Source organism: Myzus persicae, unplaced genomic scaffold (genome assembly GCF_001856785.1).
Source record: "Myzus persicae strain clone G006 unplaced genomic scaffold, MPER_G0061.0, whole genome shotgun sequence".
Taxonomy (NCBI): Eukaryota; Metazoa; Arthropoda; class Insecta; order Hemiptera; family Aphididae; genus Myzus; species Myzus persicae.
The window spans coordinates 673,921-690,639 of record NW_019104266.1 but is presented as its reverse complement, the minus strand read 5'-3'; the positions used below and the strand labels follow the sequence as shown (position 1 = coordinate 690,639).

Below are 16,719 nucleotides of genomic sequence, written 5' to 3'. Positions count from 1 at the left end.
TTGTTGAGTATTGAAGAAATCGATCCAATTTGTTGATTTTCATTTGATGACCGATATTGTAGGTATTTATTTTTCGAATGAACACATTTTTTAAGCGTTTTGTTTGAAAAACTTATCTGAACGGTAGATCATTGTATATTTACTATGTATAAACACGCACACGGCACATCCAGTATCCCAACAATTTACAATACTAACAAATAACTCGTAGGTACAATGAATTAATCGCTTAAATGAATCGACATCATAATGCACTGATATAAATATTATAAGAATCGTACAACAATCTTAAAATTTTTTCATTTATACTACTCGGTATTTTGGTAAATTGCACACAAAACCGTAGGCCACGGCACCGTGATTCGAACGCTGAAGCCGTGATCTCTGAACCGGCCTGTGAATCCAGGTCGGTGTACTCCGTGAACACGCGAGGATAATCGTTACCTATTATTGTACCGAAATTATGAGCCCAAAAATCGAGAGGCGCAACTGCATCTGCACGGCATCCGAGTATTAATGCGGCGGCGTATGCGGTATTTTGCCGGTTATGGTCCAGCAGACTCGAGAGAAACCTAATAAGGACGTACTTGGATATTTGAGATAAAAAATAAAATAAGCGCACACACATCTCAAGGTCACTATATATACCACACCGTGGTGGTGAACTGCATCCGACGAGCAACGTATTTATTTATGTATAGTGTCAGCGTGCGAGCAGTGCTTATCCTATACACATACATAAATATTAAATATACTATACATAAGTAACAATATCGTTTTACCTTCATATCCTCGGCACGAAGACACGGGGCCGATACGAGATTTACGGCCGGCTTCGAAAAATTTTCACGAACAAAAATCAGCTCGCGTGAACATGACTTACTTATCCTTCGGTTCTCTTTTGTGACAATTTGTCGGACGATTGATATGCACCGTGATCGGCCCCCATTGTTCGTGCGTTATTCTCCCCGTAGCACAAGAAGACCGAAATCATGTTGCAATTCCTCCAGCTGACCTTATACGGTCTGACGAGAAAGAGAAATGCATATAAATATAAAATATAATAAACTATATGTATACATTATATATATAAATATTTAGTAAATATAATATAATATTTTATTCTTTTATTTCCATTTATCGTTCATGAATCATGTCTGTACAATTCAACACCACCGTTCTGAACCGTTTAGAACGTACTTAGAATCACGAACAGGAACTAAAACAAATCACGTTAACATTTTTTTTTTTTGGTAAATACACAATTCAAATTTTAAGAGACACGAGTCTTTGTAGTATCTAATATTTCTAATATAACCGCTAAATTGTTTATCACCTATAATTGTTGAATAAAAAGCTAATAAAAAAAAAAATTGTTTATTAACAAGTACCTAGCTATAGCCTATAGGTATTATATGATATAATATACGTACCTATTACGTACACTTTACAAATAATAATAATAATTCCTACTTATTAATAATAACATCACTTACAGAATACCATATCTAGTTAAGTTTGACCGTTTCAGTTATAAAAACTTACATATTATTACTATATATAAAACTATAGGTATAACCTGCCATTTTTTTAAATTATAGGCATTACAGTATTTGTTTTTAGCGAATATACGTAGTTTTCTATTTCACCATACTTAAGTATAGTATTATGTACATGTATTTTTCTATTATTATTAAATTCATAGCCAACAAAAGAGGATTGAGACTAGGTTACAATAAATTCTCATCAAATTAGGTGTTATAAAAATTTCATAACCAATATAAAAAAAATACTTGAAAAAATTAAATAATTACAACTATGTCTTTTAGATTGCATTTTGATGATAGTCGGAATTAGTTGATAGTGATTGCAATTTAAGTTGTGTAGAGAAATTCTACGATAGGTACTAATGGGAAGGTCGTTGTTCAGTCTATGATAATTTTATCTGGCCGAAATTTAAGAAAGATGATGTTACGATAGATTATGCTTAATTGAACCTATAACCAAATCTAACATTTTGCATTACAACATTTTAGACAAACCTATATTAATTATCAGCAATCTCCATAAACTGTGGTAACGTAAAAATCACTGTTGGAGATATTTATAGGGTTTTTTAATTTTATGAGACAAAAGTTTTGAGATGTAGAAAATATTATGACCATAAGAACAATTATTTGCAAATTTTAATTTGGTACGTACTAATTAGGTGAAAAAAGATTGTTTTTTTCTGGACTAAATAGTGAATTTTTAAATCAAAGATCATAGAATTATTTTAATGAGAAACACCGTGGAATTCGTAACATTTAATTATTTTCGAAATTGTACTCCTAATTTGTTCGTTAATTCATATTATGTAGATAATTATATATCATATTAAACAAAATGTAGAAATAAGTCATTTTACCTTGAAAAACGTTAACCAATCCGTTGTTATTTAAACATCCCATGTATACACTCATAATATTTCCAACTATCTTAGGTATTTTAAGTATATGTACCTATATTATAACTATTAAATACGACGATGATTACAGTCCTATAGACCTAAATGAGCATTGCGTGATTTATTTATTGTATTTGTACATAATATTATAGCGTTATAGCGTAATAGTACGTGTAAGTATAACCTTCCGAGATAAAAACTTTAATTTTATTTTCATTCATGATTTGTTCGCGCCACGTTGTGTGAGCATAATACAATGTATTATGAATGGTCGTAATTATCACAGCTATTTACTACTGTTGAACTGTACCTATGTAGGTAATATCATACTAATATGTGCAATATGCATTTGACGGTATGTGTTTGATATTTTACAGCAACAGATTATTAAAAAAGTTATTGTTATTCTCCAGCCGAAAGAACTTTACCAGCTCGTTGATTCGGTACACAATTGTGTTGCTTTATAGCTACGAGTACAACAAAATATTTTTAAAACATTATTTTGAGTGCCTTACGTTTTTCAATTTTTTGTTTAATATTATTCACTGATACTGATGATTGATTATATCAAAAATCCTTTTTCGATGTTTTTATAAATAGATACCTAACAATAAGAATATATTATACATTAAATTATGCACCTAATACAAAATTATACAATTTAATAGACTGCATTGTTTTAGATTCTGAGCGGAGTAATGTATGCACTGATAATATAATACTTACGTCTTTCAATTATGTGTCTTTTAAGAATACAATTTTAGCATATCATTTTGGTTTGGAGCAGTACATCTATAACATTTTGGGTGGTTTCGGGTAGACCATTTGATCGTTGACACCTTGGGAGTTACGAAATAAAATATGATAAAAATGACAATAATGTTCTTAATAATTGTATAACTTAATAAAAATCTTCGAGAAACCAAATATTAATGGCAACACCGGTTTCAATTAAATCCATATCTTTTTTTTGATATTCAAATAAAAAAAATCTTTAAAACTTGACATTTTCACCAAATAGGAACATTTTTTGGAAATAATATAATTTTTCTCTTTGTTTAAGTATTAATAGATATTTGACATTTTCTAGTATTTGTTTTTTATTTATATTGCTTGGCTGGAAAATGTACTGCAATAATAGATTCCTCAAAAGTCGTTCTTACAAATATTAAAAATATCGAAAATACATAGGTAGTTTACATTTTTTTCAATAAGTGTCTTAAGTTTGAAGAAATTACCAGTATATTCAAATTTCAAACGAAAAATATCGATTTTTATTCTTTTAACTATTTTGTAATTACTTATATTGTTATTATTTATACTTAATGAAATGTTCATATATAAATAAAATATAATTAATATGACATAAACTATCCTTGGAAATAGGTGCTGAACACATCCCTGCTTATTCTTTTAGAATTGTTTTTTATATGTTTATAAAGTTGTAATAATTCAAATTAAACACAATTTCAATTAGACTATTACAATGACCTTCCAAATGAAAAGTTGCACAGACCTACTATAAAGCAGAAGCGAATTAGCGAATTCCCCGGTTTTTCAAGATTTATTTCTCAATCAATCGACGGTGAAATATGACAAACTACAATAAGTCATATTACATATTATAAAATGCAGATTATTATTGATCTAATTCAAGACCTGTCAATCCTGTTTTCTATAGTAAATAGTAAATAGTAATTACTAATTACTAAACCTCACTCGTGCTTGTAATTGACATTTGACAATATAAATGTCACCCAAAGAACGGTTTTTCATATGATCATCTGGTAAAAATAATGTTTTATTATTTACTCACATATTTGATTTGATATCTTCCTTCCGAATTCTGAAGAATTCCTTCTTTCTTTTATAAGTTTGATGTTTGAATAACTGAATATAACTATAGTGTCTTGTTGCAATGAGTAGCTCAACTAAATTGTACACTTAAAAAACAACTTCAATTATTTTTTGAACTATATTAGTTGTACGGAAAAAACATGTAACTATAATTTGTTAAAGGTAACATAAGTGAAAATTATTAGTGCAGAATAATTGACATAAAGTTATTAACAAGTACTTTCCGTTCATACACCTATATATAATATTATAATATAACTCAGGTATTAGTCATTAGATTATTGTATTCCATTATACTAGGTAACGTACTAGTATTTACGATTTAAGTAGTAAGTATATATGTACATAATGATATATTCTAATCAAAATAATGGTATCCTACTATTCTCTAAATCTAAAATAACGTATAATACCGATTCATTAATTATAATTATACATATATATGTAAATGAAACTAAATATTAGTGTCTTGATGAATTAATTTAAAATTATTCTAGAGTATCACAACTAGGATGGGACTTTTAGATTTAGTAATAAACGTTTAGGCGTTAACCTAACCTACTAAAGTACCTACTATCCATATGGGCATAGATCCAATATAATATGCCTACAAAAGATGAGACAGTAATATTTTGATTTTAAATTCTATACGTTTAATATTATACCTATTCAGTTTTTTTTTGCATATCAACTATAACCTTTTCTCTTTCACTTCGCCTCTGTATAAAAATAATAATTATCACAAACATTGAATATTTAAAATTAATAAGTACAATATTTATGTTATACAATAATCTTCCGAGGATGAGCCTCGACATATAAGTTTATGCCACGATGAAAAGCGATTTATGAACGATTTCACATTTTAACTGATTATCTGATAACATAATATATTATACAGTTATTAGTTATTAAACACGATAATCATGCAAATTGTGTGTATGATATTAAATAATTTCAATATTCAGGTTTCTTATTAATAATGATAATTATCGCAATTATTGACGAATAATCGTATATTATAACGCAAGTCGATAATAATTAATTATAATCGTTGTCGAGAGCGACTGAAGTGTATAATATAATATAGTCGGTATAATAATTAATAGTATATAGTAACACTATTATGTTATATTAATATAAACCACTATAACATGCTATACCATGAAAAAAAATATTTACTAAATATATTTAGTAGAATTTTAGATGGTAACACTAAATTTTAGCCAGATGTAATAAAAAAATATTTATAGACACAGAATGACTGCAGTTAAATATTTTTAAGCATAACAACTATTTTTTAGATGATATTTCTAAATTATTATTCAACTATATAGAGTTAATTCATAGATTTTTAATTTTAATTTTGTAGTAAAAATGATTTAGTAAGTATAGAGCTCCCCAAAATCAAATTAATACTTGCCATAAAATAGACTAAATAAACTGAATATAGCTATACGGGATGAATCTAATTGTATTTCATGTTTATGCTGTTACAGAATAAATCCTATTTATGTGGATGATGAGCACGTGCACCACAACAACAATGAGACGTGGAAGAACAAGAGTGGTAGTTCCGGGTACGACAGCCAACCGCACTCGGACCACTCGAGCTTGGACAATAAGGGTTCTCCGCCGGCCACGAAGAGTTTGAGGAACGGTACGACGCCACCGTCATCGGACGGATCATCGGGTAGTCCGGTGCAAAGGACGTCGGCGCCATGGCTGTTGTCGCCCATCAAGGAGGGTGTCATCGACGTGCATCAGTACTGCATACCGCGGCCGGTGTGGCCGGGTCACGTCGAGGGCCGCGTGCACAGGTACCCCGCAGACTCGGACCGCATACCACGGGTGAAGAGCTGCAGGCACTGTGCTCGATGCCGGTGCCGTAGCAATAGCACCAGCAGTAGTAGCACCAGTAGCACCAACAGCGGCTGCGGCAAGATTGTAGGTGTTGGTGTTGGTAGTGGCGGCGACAGCTTTTCCGGGTACTCTTCTGCGTTTGGCGGAGGCACCGTCAGCACCGGCAGCACTAGCACCACCTCCAGTGCCGGCGGCGATGCGGGATTGTGTTCAGATGACGTCAACCCGTCGCCCGCCGGCAACGGTCCGGTCGTTTCCAATCAGTCACCATTGGCGTTGGACCCGCGTTTCGGCGACGGCGTTGGCGTCAACAAAGCTCTGGTGGACAACTGGAATTCTGTCGACCTGATGCTCAACCAAAAGACTGATAACCTACACTACGTGAGTACCTACATAAGAATATTATTGTTATTTATTTAATTTTTATTGTCCACCCTGGTCCTAGGTGTTAAACTATATATCATTATAATACATTCAAATAGACATTAAGCGAATCGTGAGTTGTCTGCGCAATGTTAGTAAACAAATTAATTATGAATATAGTACAAGTAAGAAAACCTATAAAGTTTACTTTACCACGCCCCTCGGGAAATTAAAAAAAAACGGTGGAACCACGTAGGTGTATATCATAGAGTAAAAACGATGGTAAAGTTACAAATTTTCGCTCTGACTTCGTTTCAAGCTATAGCAATTATAGAACTCTACCATTTATCAGTGTGATTGGCCATCGGCGAGTGTTATACGACTGTGTGCACATATAGATTGCCGATTAAGTCATGTTGATTAATAGGTACATTATAATATTATGATCATAGTATAATAACTTAAGAGTGGTAACATATTTACACGGTCCATAGATATTGCGATGTTTTGCGACCGAAGTCGGTAGGCATAGGGAGCGACTATACTTACAGTTAGAATTGTCTTATACTTAACTGGCTAGGACTTCCCGAAGGGTGTAGGTAACCCTCTTCAAATCCTGAAAGGTACCACCTCACGCCATCACACTCACGGGTGACAATATTTCCATCCCCATTTGAGGTTTGGTGGGCAGATTCTCCATCCAACTCACAAAGGAGCCAAAGTACTTAGAGTTGTGGGATCCCCTGCAGGCAGACTTCAGAGTACGATAAAAGGCACATCATAAGACAGGCGACGTAGCTGTGAACCCACGGCTTTATACTAACGACAATGTTATCTCTTATCTGCACGTGACACGAACCGAATAGACATGACTTCCGTGATAAATGATAAATTTCAAATGACTATAACTTCGGAGTCCTAGTGAAAATTCTAAATTCCCTATCGTTCCTAACTCGGTGAGTTCCAACAACTTTCCTTGTAATTCTTCGAGGGACGTGGTAAGTAAACTTGTTCCGTAGATTGTACTTAGGTTTTTCCAAGTAAGACCTTGGTATAAAACAGTCATATGACATATAATATTCAGTGCATTATAACACAGTATGGATATTATTTGATGGTACATATTATTATTTATTCACAATTTATGGTTATGAATTTATGATGTGGTTAGGTATATAGATCCTCCATATTATAGATCACGTATAATCTCACATAATATATATCTGAGGAGTGTTATTATATTATTGAAGTCGACAATGGAACAATCGACTAGTGTGCAAATTCGACGGGGTGAAAGAATAATTCACCTCGAATATAGGTAGGAGGTTTTAGCTTTTATTTAGTGGTCTATATCTATATACTAAAAGTATGTAATTTAGTAAAGTAGCACATATCGAGATATCCACATTGATTGTTTTGTAGTTATTATATACTATTTGATACCCAATATTACCTTTAATAATTTTTTAATGAATAATTAAATATTATAAATTTACAATTTTATAAAAATGATAATTTTCCTGTATAAATTGGTTCACAAATTTCATTACAATTTTTCAATATTATTTTTACCGACTGTACGTGTGCTTTGCCCTATATGTTTTCATACCTAACGTAGAAGACCTGAAAATTTAACGCTCGAAGAATGTATTTTCGATTTCTTGCTTGTATAAAATTATACTTTATTTGTATTACTCGGCAGTAACGTATATCATAGTATGAAAAAAATATAAAAATTATTTGGGAAATATTAAAATGTGTTAAAGTCATGTTTACGGCAAAAAAATCTTTGGCGTGGATTGAATATTTCTACTCATATTATTTTCATATTACTTGTTAACGTCTTCGGGAGAGGGGCCAAGATCTTTAAACAGAGGGAGACTCTTAACGTCGATTTTCACAGAGAACTAAACATTTGGTGGCAACGCAATCATTATAGACTCGGGGCTGCAAATAGATAAATACTATCGGTACATTATCGCATATTATATATACATACACTGTGTATGTATATATATATATTATCCAAAACATGTTGTAACTTGTAATTATACTTATTTGCAGACGCAATCGTACGTGCTTTATATTTATATACATTACACGTTAACTGCTGTGTGTATTCTCGTAATTAGCTACTACGAAGCGTTAATTTATGTTATCGAGTTTTTTGCTTGGATGTGGCGGACCTGTGCTACAGCCAGTAGGTGGATAAATCTCCGTGGCCAATCGTTTTACCTTTCTGATTGTTGCAGCACTTGTCTGTTATATAGATTATAGGAGGTACTTACTTACCTACTTTGTGGCAGTCCTCAATTTTCTCGTATTTACCCATAGGTACATTAAATAGGTATTTTATTATATTTTATACATTAGCAATAGACTTAATGATAATACAGAGTACTGACGACGACAGCGCACTGTCCTTGTAACAAATTGATATTTATTTGTTTCTCTGTATAATAATGCTATCATCATCGTACAATATATATATATAATATGTATTATGTGTGAAAACAGACATGTTTTGTGTGGGTCCCGTACTGAAAATACGCAACAAATAACAATTGAAGTATATTTTGTACTTAAAGTTGTTTCGTTACAAAATACTATTACAATAATATAAAATGTGTATTAATCAGTCTCCATTGCAATATGCTTGTTAATTTTTGCAATCATTTTTTTTTTCAATAATTTATTATTTTTAATGAATTGAATAAGCATATCTACTGTATGTCTCATCGGCCATCGCGGACATCGCAGCTGTAAGTAACGAAATACGTGAGAGGGTTGTGAGTAGATAAGTAGTAAATGTATATATTTTAGCCATATAATATGACATATGTAAATACTTGTGACACACCACGCATACATAGACCGGACATAGTAAACATTTCATTATTTTAATAAACAGGTTGATTCGTATGTACCTACACCAAATGCCTTTAATTATCAAACAGTAAATTTCAAGAGCATAGTTTTAAAAAATAAGTTTATAAAAATCCTAAATAATATCATTGCGATGTACATAACAATAAATCGTGTTCAATTTTTTTTTCTCATTAAGACAAAAATCAATAAATTAATGAGAGTTCTGCGTCCAGAAGAATCACCCAATTTCGTTTTGAGAAATTGTGTTTTGAAATTTTTTTTTTTTGAGTAATTTTCTTGTTCGATCGTCGAGTAATGACACCCTGCTAGTGCACCTAGTCCCCTATAATACAATAAAACAAACTATGCGTACACTGTACATACTTTTTTAGTGTATAGTGTTCAGTGTCTATAGTGTTAAGCGTATAGCTATATTGGCTATTACCTTAGTAATGTACATATTACATATAATATATAATATGCACAAGACTGTGCTGTGGCAAATTCGCTGGTTTTAAGTATTATTATACATGTACGATACAGCCATGATGTAGATTGTTACTAGGAAGTTTACGCCACAAGATTAAATTTTAATTTGAGCTTTCCAATCTAAGCTATTATAGTTTGATGTTGTCTGTGGCCACCAAGGTGTATAATAAAATTTCACAGTGAAACAAAATGAGGGGGTGCAGTTTAATAGTATACATATAATAATATAAATGATTCATAAACGTATTATAGTTTCGTCTTGTGGTATATAGATTGGAATGAACACATCCTATTGCAGGCGCTGAAAGTTAGCACATGTATAAACGACTTAGGAACTCGTAGTTTTCAAAGTGATGGACATTGAACATAATAATATATTATAATGTATAAATAGGTACCACTCGCATCATGTAATATAAATGAGAAAGGCATCATATTCTGTAGGTGGCAATAAACCCATTGGTTACTGTTATTCGACGGGTAGTCAAATAGCTTAGACTTATAGAATTCGGTAAAGCGCAGTTCCATTATAGACGTGGATGGTAAATATGTAGATCTCCGGTATTTTGTCACAATAGTATACAAGTTTGGGATCTCCTCGGCGGATCATATTATTACATACCTATATGGCGTACACCCTATGTGTGGTATACTGGTATGTGGTATCACGGTGTGAAAAATGCAAACACACGATGTCTTGTAATTATTTTAGAATTCATCTGAACCACCCGCCGAACGCGATCGCCCGGGAATCCCGGTCCGACTGTCCGCGGGCGCCGCAGTCGAGCCCGTCCTTCGATTTTGCCCTTCGCGGACTATAAATATCGCGACGCGCACAATAATATAATATTATTATTATGATTATGCGCGCCATACGCGTTCATACGCGCACGCGCGCGTTACAGTGTAATATTATTATTATTATACCGCGACACGCACTACCGCAGTTACCACTACTCTATACTGGGTATACCGCGCTGTTACCGCTATACAACTTACTACCTACGGCTAAAGCTTCGCGAGTACCATAGGATAATCGCCGTATGCGATGAGATTTTAATCTACCGCCGCGTGACGCGTACTTGTATTGTGCACGTGTGTGAGTGTGTATATTATGTGAAACGCGATGACGGTCCGCGTGTCACGACCAACCGCCGCAGTGGTGAAATATCGATTACCTGTGTGTATAATAATATTATATCTGCAGCTGACGATTATTGTTGTGTCTAACCGTTGGCAATGAATCTCTGATTACTGTTGATTTCCAAGCGATTCCCCCCGCGGTGTTTGAACACTTCTAAACCGTGCCCAAATCGGGCGAAATTTGCAAAAATTGCAGCTGGTCGGCCGTATGTCTGTATAAATAATATAATATGAATAAAATAATGATATGTAATGGTTTTTACATTGGACGGTCGGACCACATCAGTTCGGGCGTCATTAGACTGGGGGTGGCAAAGTGGGCATTTATTTCTCGTCTTTTAATTTCAAAAGCACGCCCCCCCCCCTTCTTGATCATTGGTGAGCTCAGACTTATTATACTATAGGGATATTTTTATCTTTTGTATTATTATTATTATTATATACTTTAATTTCTATTTTCTGATAAAATATCCATTGCTATATAATGTTTTTACTTTTAATAATTTAGCTAATGAGATTATTTAAAGATATCAATAGATTATATTTATTCATCAACAAACAGGAGAAGATTGTAGAAATATAATAGTAACTAGCATATCAAAAATAATTTTTTTTTTTAATGATCGGTCACCGGTCACAATTTATTTTTCCAGCTTTAAAAATAAACCTAAAATGACGCCACACTAACCGAATATAGCATGTGTTCACTGTATAAATTATAATAAAAACTAGTGTACTTGAAAATTGCAATCAATATGATCATTCACTTGTAGCTATGGACTATGACACGGTGACTAGTAACTACAATATCGGCCTGGTGAGATTTTTATTTCGTTTAATTTCTTTCTACCGTCGTGCCACACTGCAACAGCTGAAAACACACATCAATATTCGATCTTATGCAGTTCATTATCATTATAAATTATTTTAATCACCAACAATAATAAAATACAATTTCGGCTATCTAGCGATCGCGATTCAAACACTCGTTGATCTTTTGTTTCTAAATAATGGTTGTCGTTTGTTTATTTTTCAATGCATAATTTCCTTTATATGTATTATACTTTTTAAATCCATTTTTAATCGCATACCCAATTAAATGAAATTTCTCTACATCGACAGTATAATTAACTAATAAATGATAATAGCTATCATAAGTATAGTTCATAGTTATTATTATATTATTGTCGTCGATCATCACAGAGAAATCAATTATTATGGTCTAATGAAATATGTATTCGTGTATCGTACGTACGATTTAAGATGGTGCTATTTTAAATAGTGATTGTTCGTTCTGTACAATATAACTGTAATCAGTACAGTTTGCTAAAATTAAAAACATTTTCTTCATCAAATTCTGGTAGAAGTATACCTAAAAATAAACTTAATGTCTTTATAGAGTAATGGGGTATTGGGGTTACCTAGAGTCTATGGACTATTACACATTTACACTTATAGCTAATGTCTTAATTATTGAATTAAGTGTTGTGCGACTGAAGTGAGAGCGAAAGTGAGGTTTTGATGTTAACTTTAATATGTTTCAAATTGTGTGCAATATTCTTTACTGTGTTCAATTTTTCCATTAACCTTTTCAACACGAAAATGATTACGTGTATTCAATATAGTTATATAGACTTTAGTCATTAACAGTATTTTAGTGATATCACATGTTACAATGTTTACATGCACAAGCACAATATCATCTGAGATATAAAATATTGTTTTAGATTCTCAGTGGAGCGGTGAGTGTAATGGTTTTATAATGATGTGTGTGTTTTTTTTTGTTTGTCATCGCCTTTTGGAAGTGTAAAAATTAAAATCTTCAACTTTGAGGCCTTGTGGGTGGTTTCTCGTAGGAAATTGAATATATTTGGTGCTTAACTACTTTGAAACTATTAGTCAATAATACAAATTCTAAGCACTTTTTAAAATAATCTGAAAAAAAAACAAAAACATTTTAGTAAAAATTGGAAATTTTCCAATATCAGTTTTCAACAAAATCGATTTGTTTTTTTTTATAATTTAAGAGTAAATGTCTATGTAACAACTTGTAATTTGTACAAACTATTTAAATTAGCAGCTTCCAGACATACTAAAATTTTCAAAATAAATAACATACCTCTATAAGAAGCTAACAATTTTTTTACAGAAATGCCAGTGAGTATTCAATAAATTAAAGGTATGGGGTTTTTTAATATATATATAGTATATACATTTTAAATAACTTAAGTAGATATACACGTAACTCAAAAATCAAGAGCATATACTATTTATTGATGATGAAAAAGTTCGTATTCTCAATATCTCGTATTTAAATTATTATATGTACAATATATAGGTAATTCTATATTTATTATACGTTGCAGCTCTGTGACAAAAAATATATATCTTAGTACGGAGTCCAAATATTGTACAATACGCTTTGGACTTTTAAAATACGTTTTGGATGTTATTATGCAATGATATGTTTTTAGAATATTAATCGGGGATCAATAGTCTATAATATTATTTATTGTATCAATGTATCATAAACGAGGTCATCCGCATGATTTGGCATCGATTTGGGGGAATATGCATTTTTGTGACTAGGATAATGATGGTGTTATACTGTTATGGTATGTATACAATATATCATTATACGCGTATTATACGTGCGTATTACACATACGACGTAATACGCATATTATAGATCCTGTTTTTTTCTTTTTTCGATATCAGTTCCCTCCGCGGACTTGAGATAGTACTTGTGTTTATCTTGGAATTTTACCATGCACGATCTTCCCAGGAACCTTGAGCGATTAAGCACACAGCAAACACACTTGTGCATAATATATATATATCGATTACTTTCATCGGACCACGCGTATGTATGTATATACCCTCGGACCTCCCTCCCAAAAACCAAACATAAAAACAAAAAGGTCCTTACGCTCGTGACCTACGATAAGTGCAATCCGATACGTATTATACTCTCATATGTGTGTATGAGTATACGTTGAATAGGGAATCTAACCAGTCTAATGTTTACGTGTTGGTGACCGTCCTTGCAAGGTAAACGGGCGACCAGACTGGATACAACAATAATAATACTGCCCGACCTCCTATCGCTGCCGCCGCGCGCCGTCTCGACCACATTATATTATTATTATTTTCGTGTTTACAAAACTCAACATTTATTATATGAATCGATAAAATATGTATATTCTCATATTGTATTATACATTTTAATGCGCATAGAAATATAATATATTATAAAAACCTATGTCAGCACCTTGCGGAAGCTCCACGGTCGAATCTGCACATCCGGGGTAAAACCCGAAATCGTATCTACATTTTTCGTATTCCAAAATAAAACAAAAAAATATATATATATTTGATGCAAATTTGGGATTTTTTAAAAATACTATATTATTAAAAATTATAATTTTATTTTTTTCCATAATATTGTGATGACAACATAGCAAGTAGCGATGAATCTTTTTCCACTCTAAAATTTTGCTGCCTAAGTGCCAATAATATATGACTTATTGAATAATAATTATTAATTACTGTTTTATGTTTCTTTAAAATTCATGAATTACCATGTTATCTCTTAATCTTATACTTATAAGTTATCATACATTGGTATATTTTTAGAGTATGCTGAATCATCTTAAAATAATTCTGCTCATATCTTGTATAGTAAATGTAATTATTGATGAATTGATTGACAAATTGATTATTATGAATGTTATATTTAAACTAAACGCATCGCGCCGTATAAGAAAATAACACATTCAAAAATTCCCTACCTATATATGAACTACGAAAAACCTTCATAATACAATGCTAATGTAAGATAATCTTATCTATTTTGATAATTTAACCTAGTGTTTAAACTATGTCAAAAAGAACGGATCCGATGTCGTACACACATTATATATAACTATACTGGTGAGTGATGATGAATTATTGTAATGCTCTGATTAAATTGTTAACTTAATCCGTGTACAATGGTCACTAGATAATACCCCTCTCCTCGAATTAAAGATCATTATAAGAAGTAAAAACTAACCGACAATCTTAAAAAATGTATGTATAGTAAAGTGACGTGACAGTTATACAAATATTAAATTGTACTATGTGCGGAGTACCGAGTGTTGTGTATGCATAACATAATATTAATAATTTTTATTTAGCAAAAACGATGTATAATTCACACTAATAAATGATAATAAATATGTAGGATACATGTTCACAACTCAACTCCCCTTTAAGCATAATCTTGTTTGGTTTTTTTCGGGGGGGGGGGGGGGGAAATAAAGGAATTAACAATATAGATACACCATTAGTAAATCTAAACAAATGATTAAGCAAAGAATATAATCACAAATATTATACAATTTTTTCGACTTTTTTAAAACAAATCTATATCTGTGAAATCTTAAGTTTTCAGAAATTATTTAAATATAAATATTAAGTTGTCTATATTTTTGAGTAGCTGTGGATACAGAACTTTTTAGATCTAATTGTTTTTTAAAAATAGGTATGCAAATATTAATCTTTTCTTTGTAACGGGGTTTTCATGAGTGATTCACTCCAGCTAGATTATGCTTTAACCTGCATGAATGCCTATTACCTGGTAATAATAACAATACGGTTGGAGTGGGTATAATATATTATTTATTCGGACAAAAGATCAAGACATCAATACATGGTGTGTAGTGTGTACGTTTATTATAGTCCAATAGAACTATGATTGTTACTTTATTGTGTAATAAATAGCCGTTGGCTAGTACATTGAATACAGTACTCTGTATAAACCATTTCATAACAATAGTTACTTCTCTAAAAAATGCATAATTTACGATCCCACACTGTGGAAGAAAAAATTATGGTTTTCGTTGTAATTGATGTAACCAACGACACATTATATACTTTTTAAATATTATTTGGTATCAGTTATAACTTATAAGGTACAATATTTTCTAGAGAATAATATTTTTAATTAGTTTTCACGTTATTAAACGCACCTACGTTAGAATAATCGAATATTATACTGTTGTAAATAGTTATGAATTATAATGATATAGTCAATACATTATACAATAATATACATTATATATATTATTATGCATAATAATTATAGAGATATTTTAATTTCTATAAATAATAATATATGCTAACAAGTTTTATTTTTTATTGCCCACATAATATAACACAAATATCTATATATCTCAATAATAATTTTTAATCCAAATCGTGTTTTTTAAGAATTACTAATCAAATATAAGAATCTATAGGTACACATATGACATAGGTATTTATATTTTATATTATATGGATTGTAATATGTATATAACTGGTTAGTAAATAACTGCAAATTTTCTTGATTTAATTAATGACCTTAAAATATATCGATTCAAATTATGCGTATAAGCTCGCTAAAAAAGTTTATATATTAATACCGTTACTTGATTACATAACAGGAACAGTATATTATTACTAATCTAGTTACCCATTACTTAAGAAAAATAGTAATTGCAAATTACAATACATCGTTTATGATAAAGTTTATTTTATCTTTAAAATATATTTGGCTAGAAATAATTGTAATGTTTAGTGTTTACCAAGCTGCAATGTTTTGCTCTAAATCATATCCGTTAGACAGTTGAAGGTTTTTTGCATCGAATAAGTTGGTGGTTTGTGTA

The 16,719-nt window shown here is 31.4% G+C and overlaps 1 protein-coding gene across 1 annotated transcript in view; it reads left to right on the top strand.

Moving 5' to 3' along the window:
* The window catches only part of LOC111040643, a 55,553-nt gene that overhangs the window by 12,635 nt on the left and 26,199 nt on the right, over nt 1-16,719 (top strand). The window contains exon 3 of the mRNA XM_022324617.1: nt 5,803-6,547. Coding sequence (XP_022180309.1) covers nt 5,803-6,547 — 745 coding nt within the window. The remainder of the gene's footprint in view (nt 1-5,802; nt 6,548-16,719) is intronic.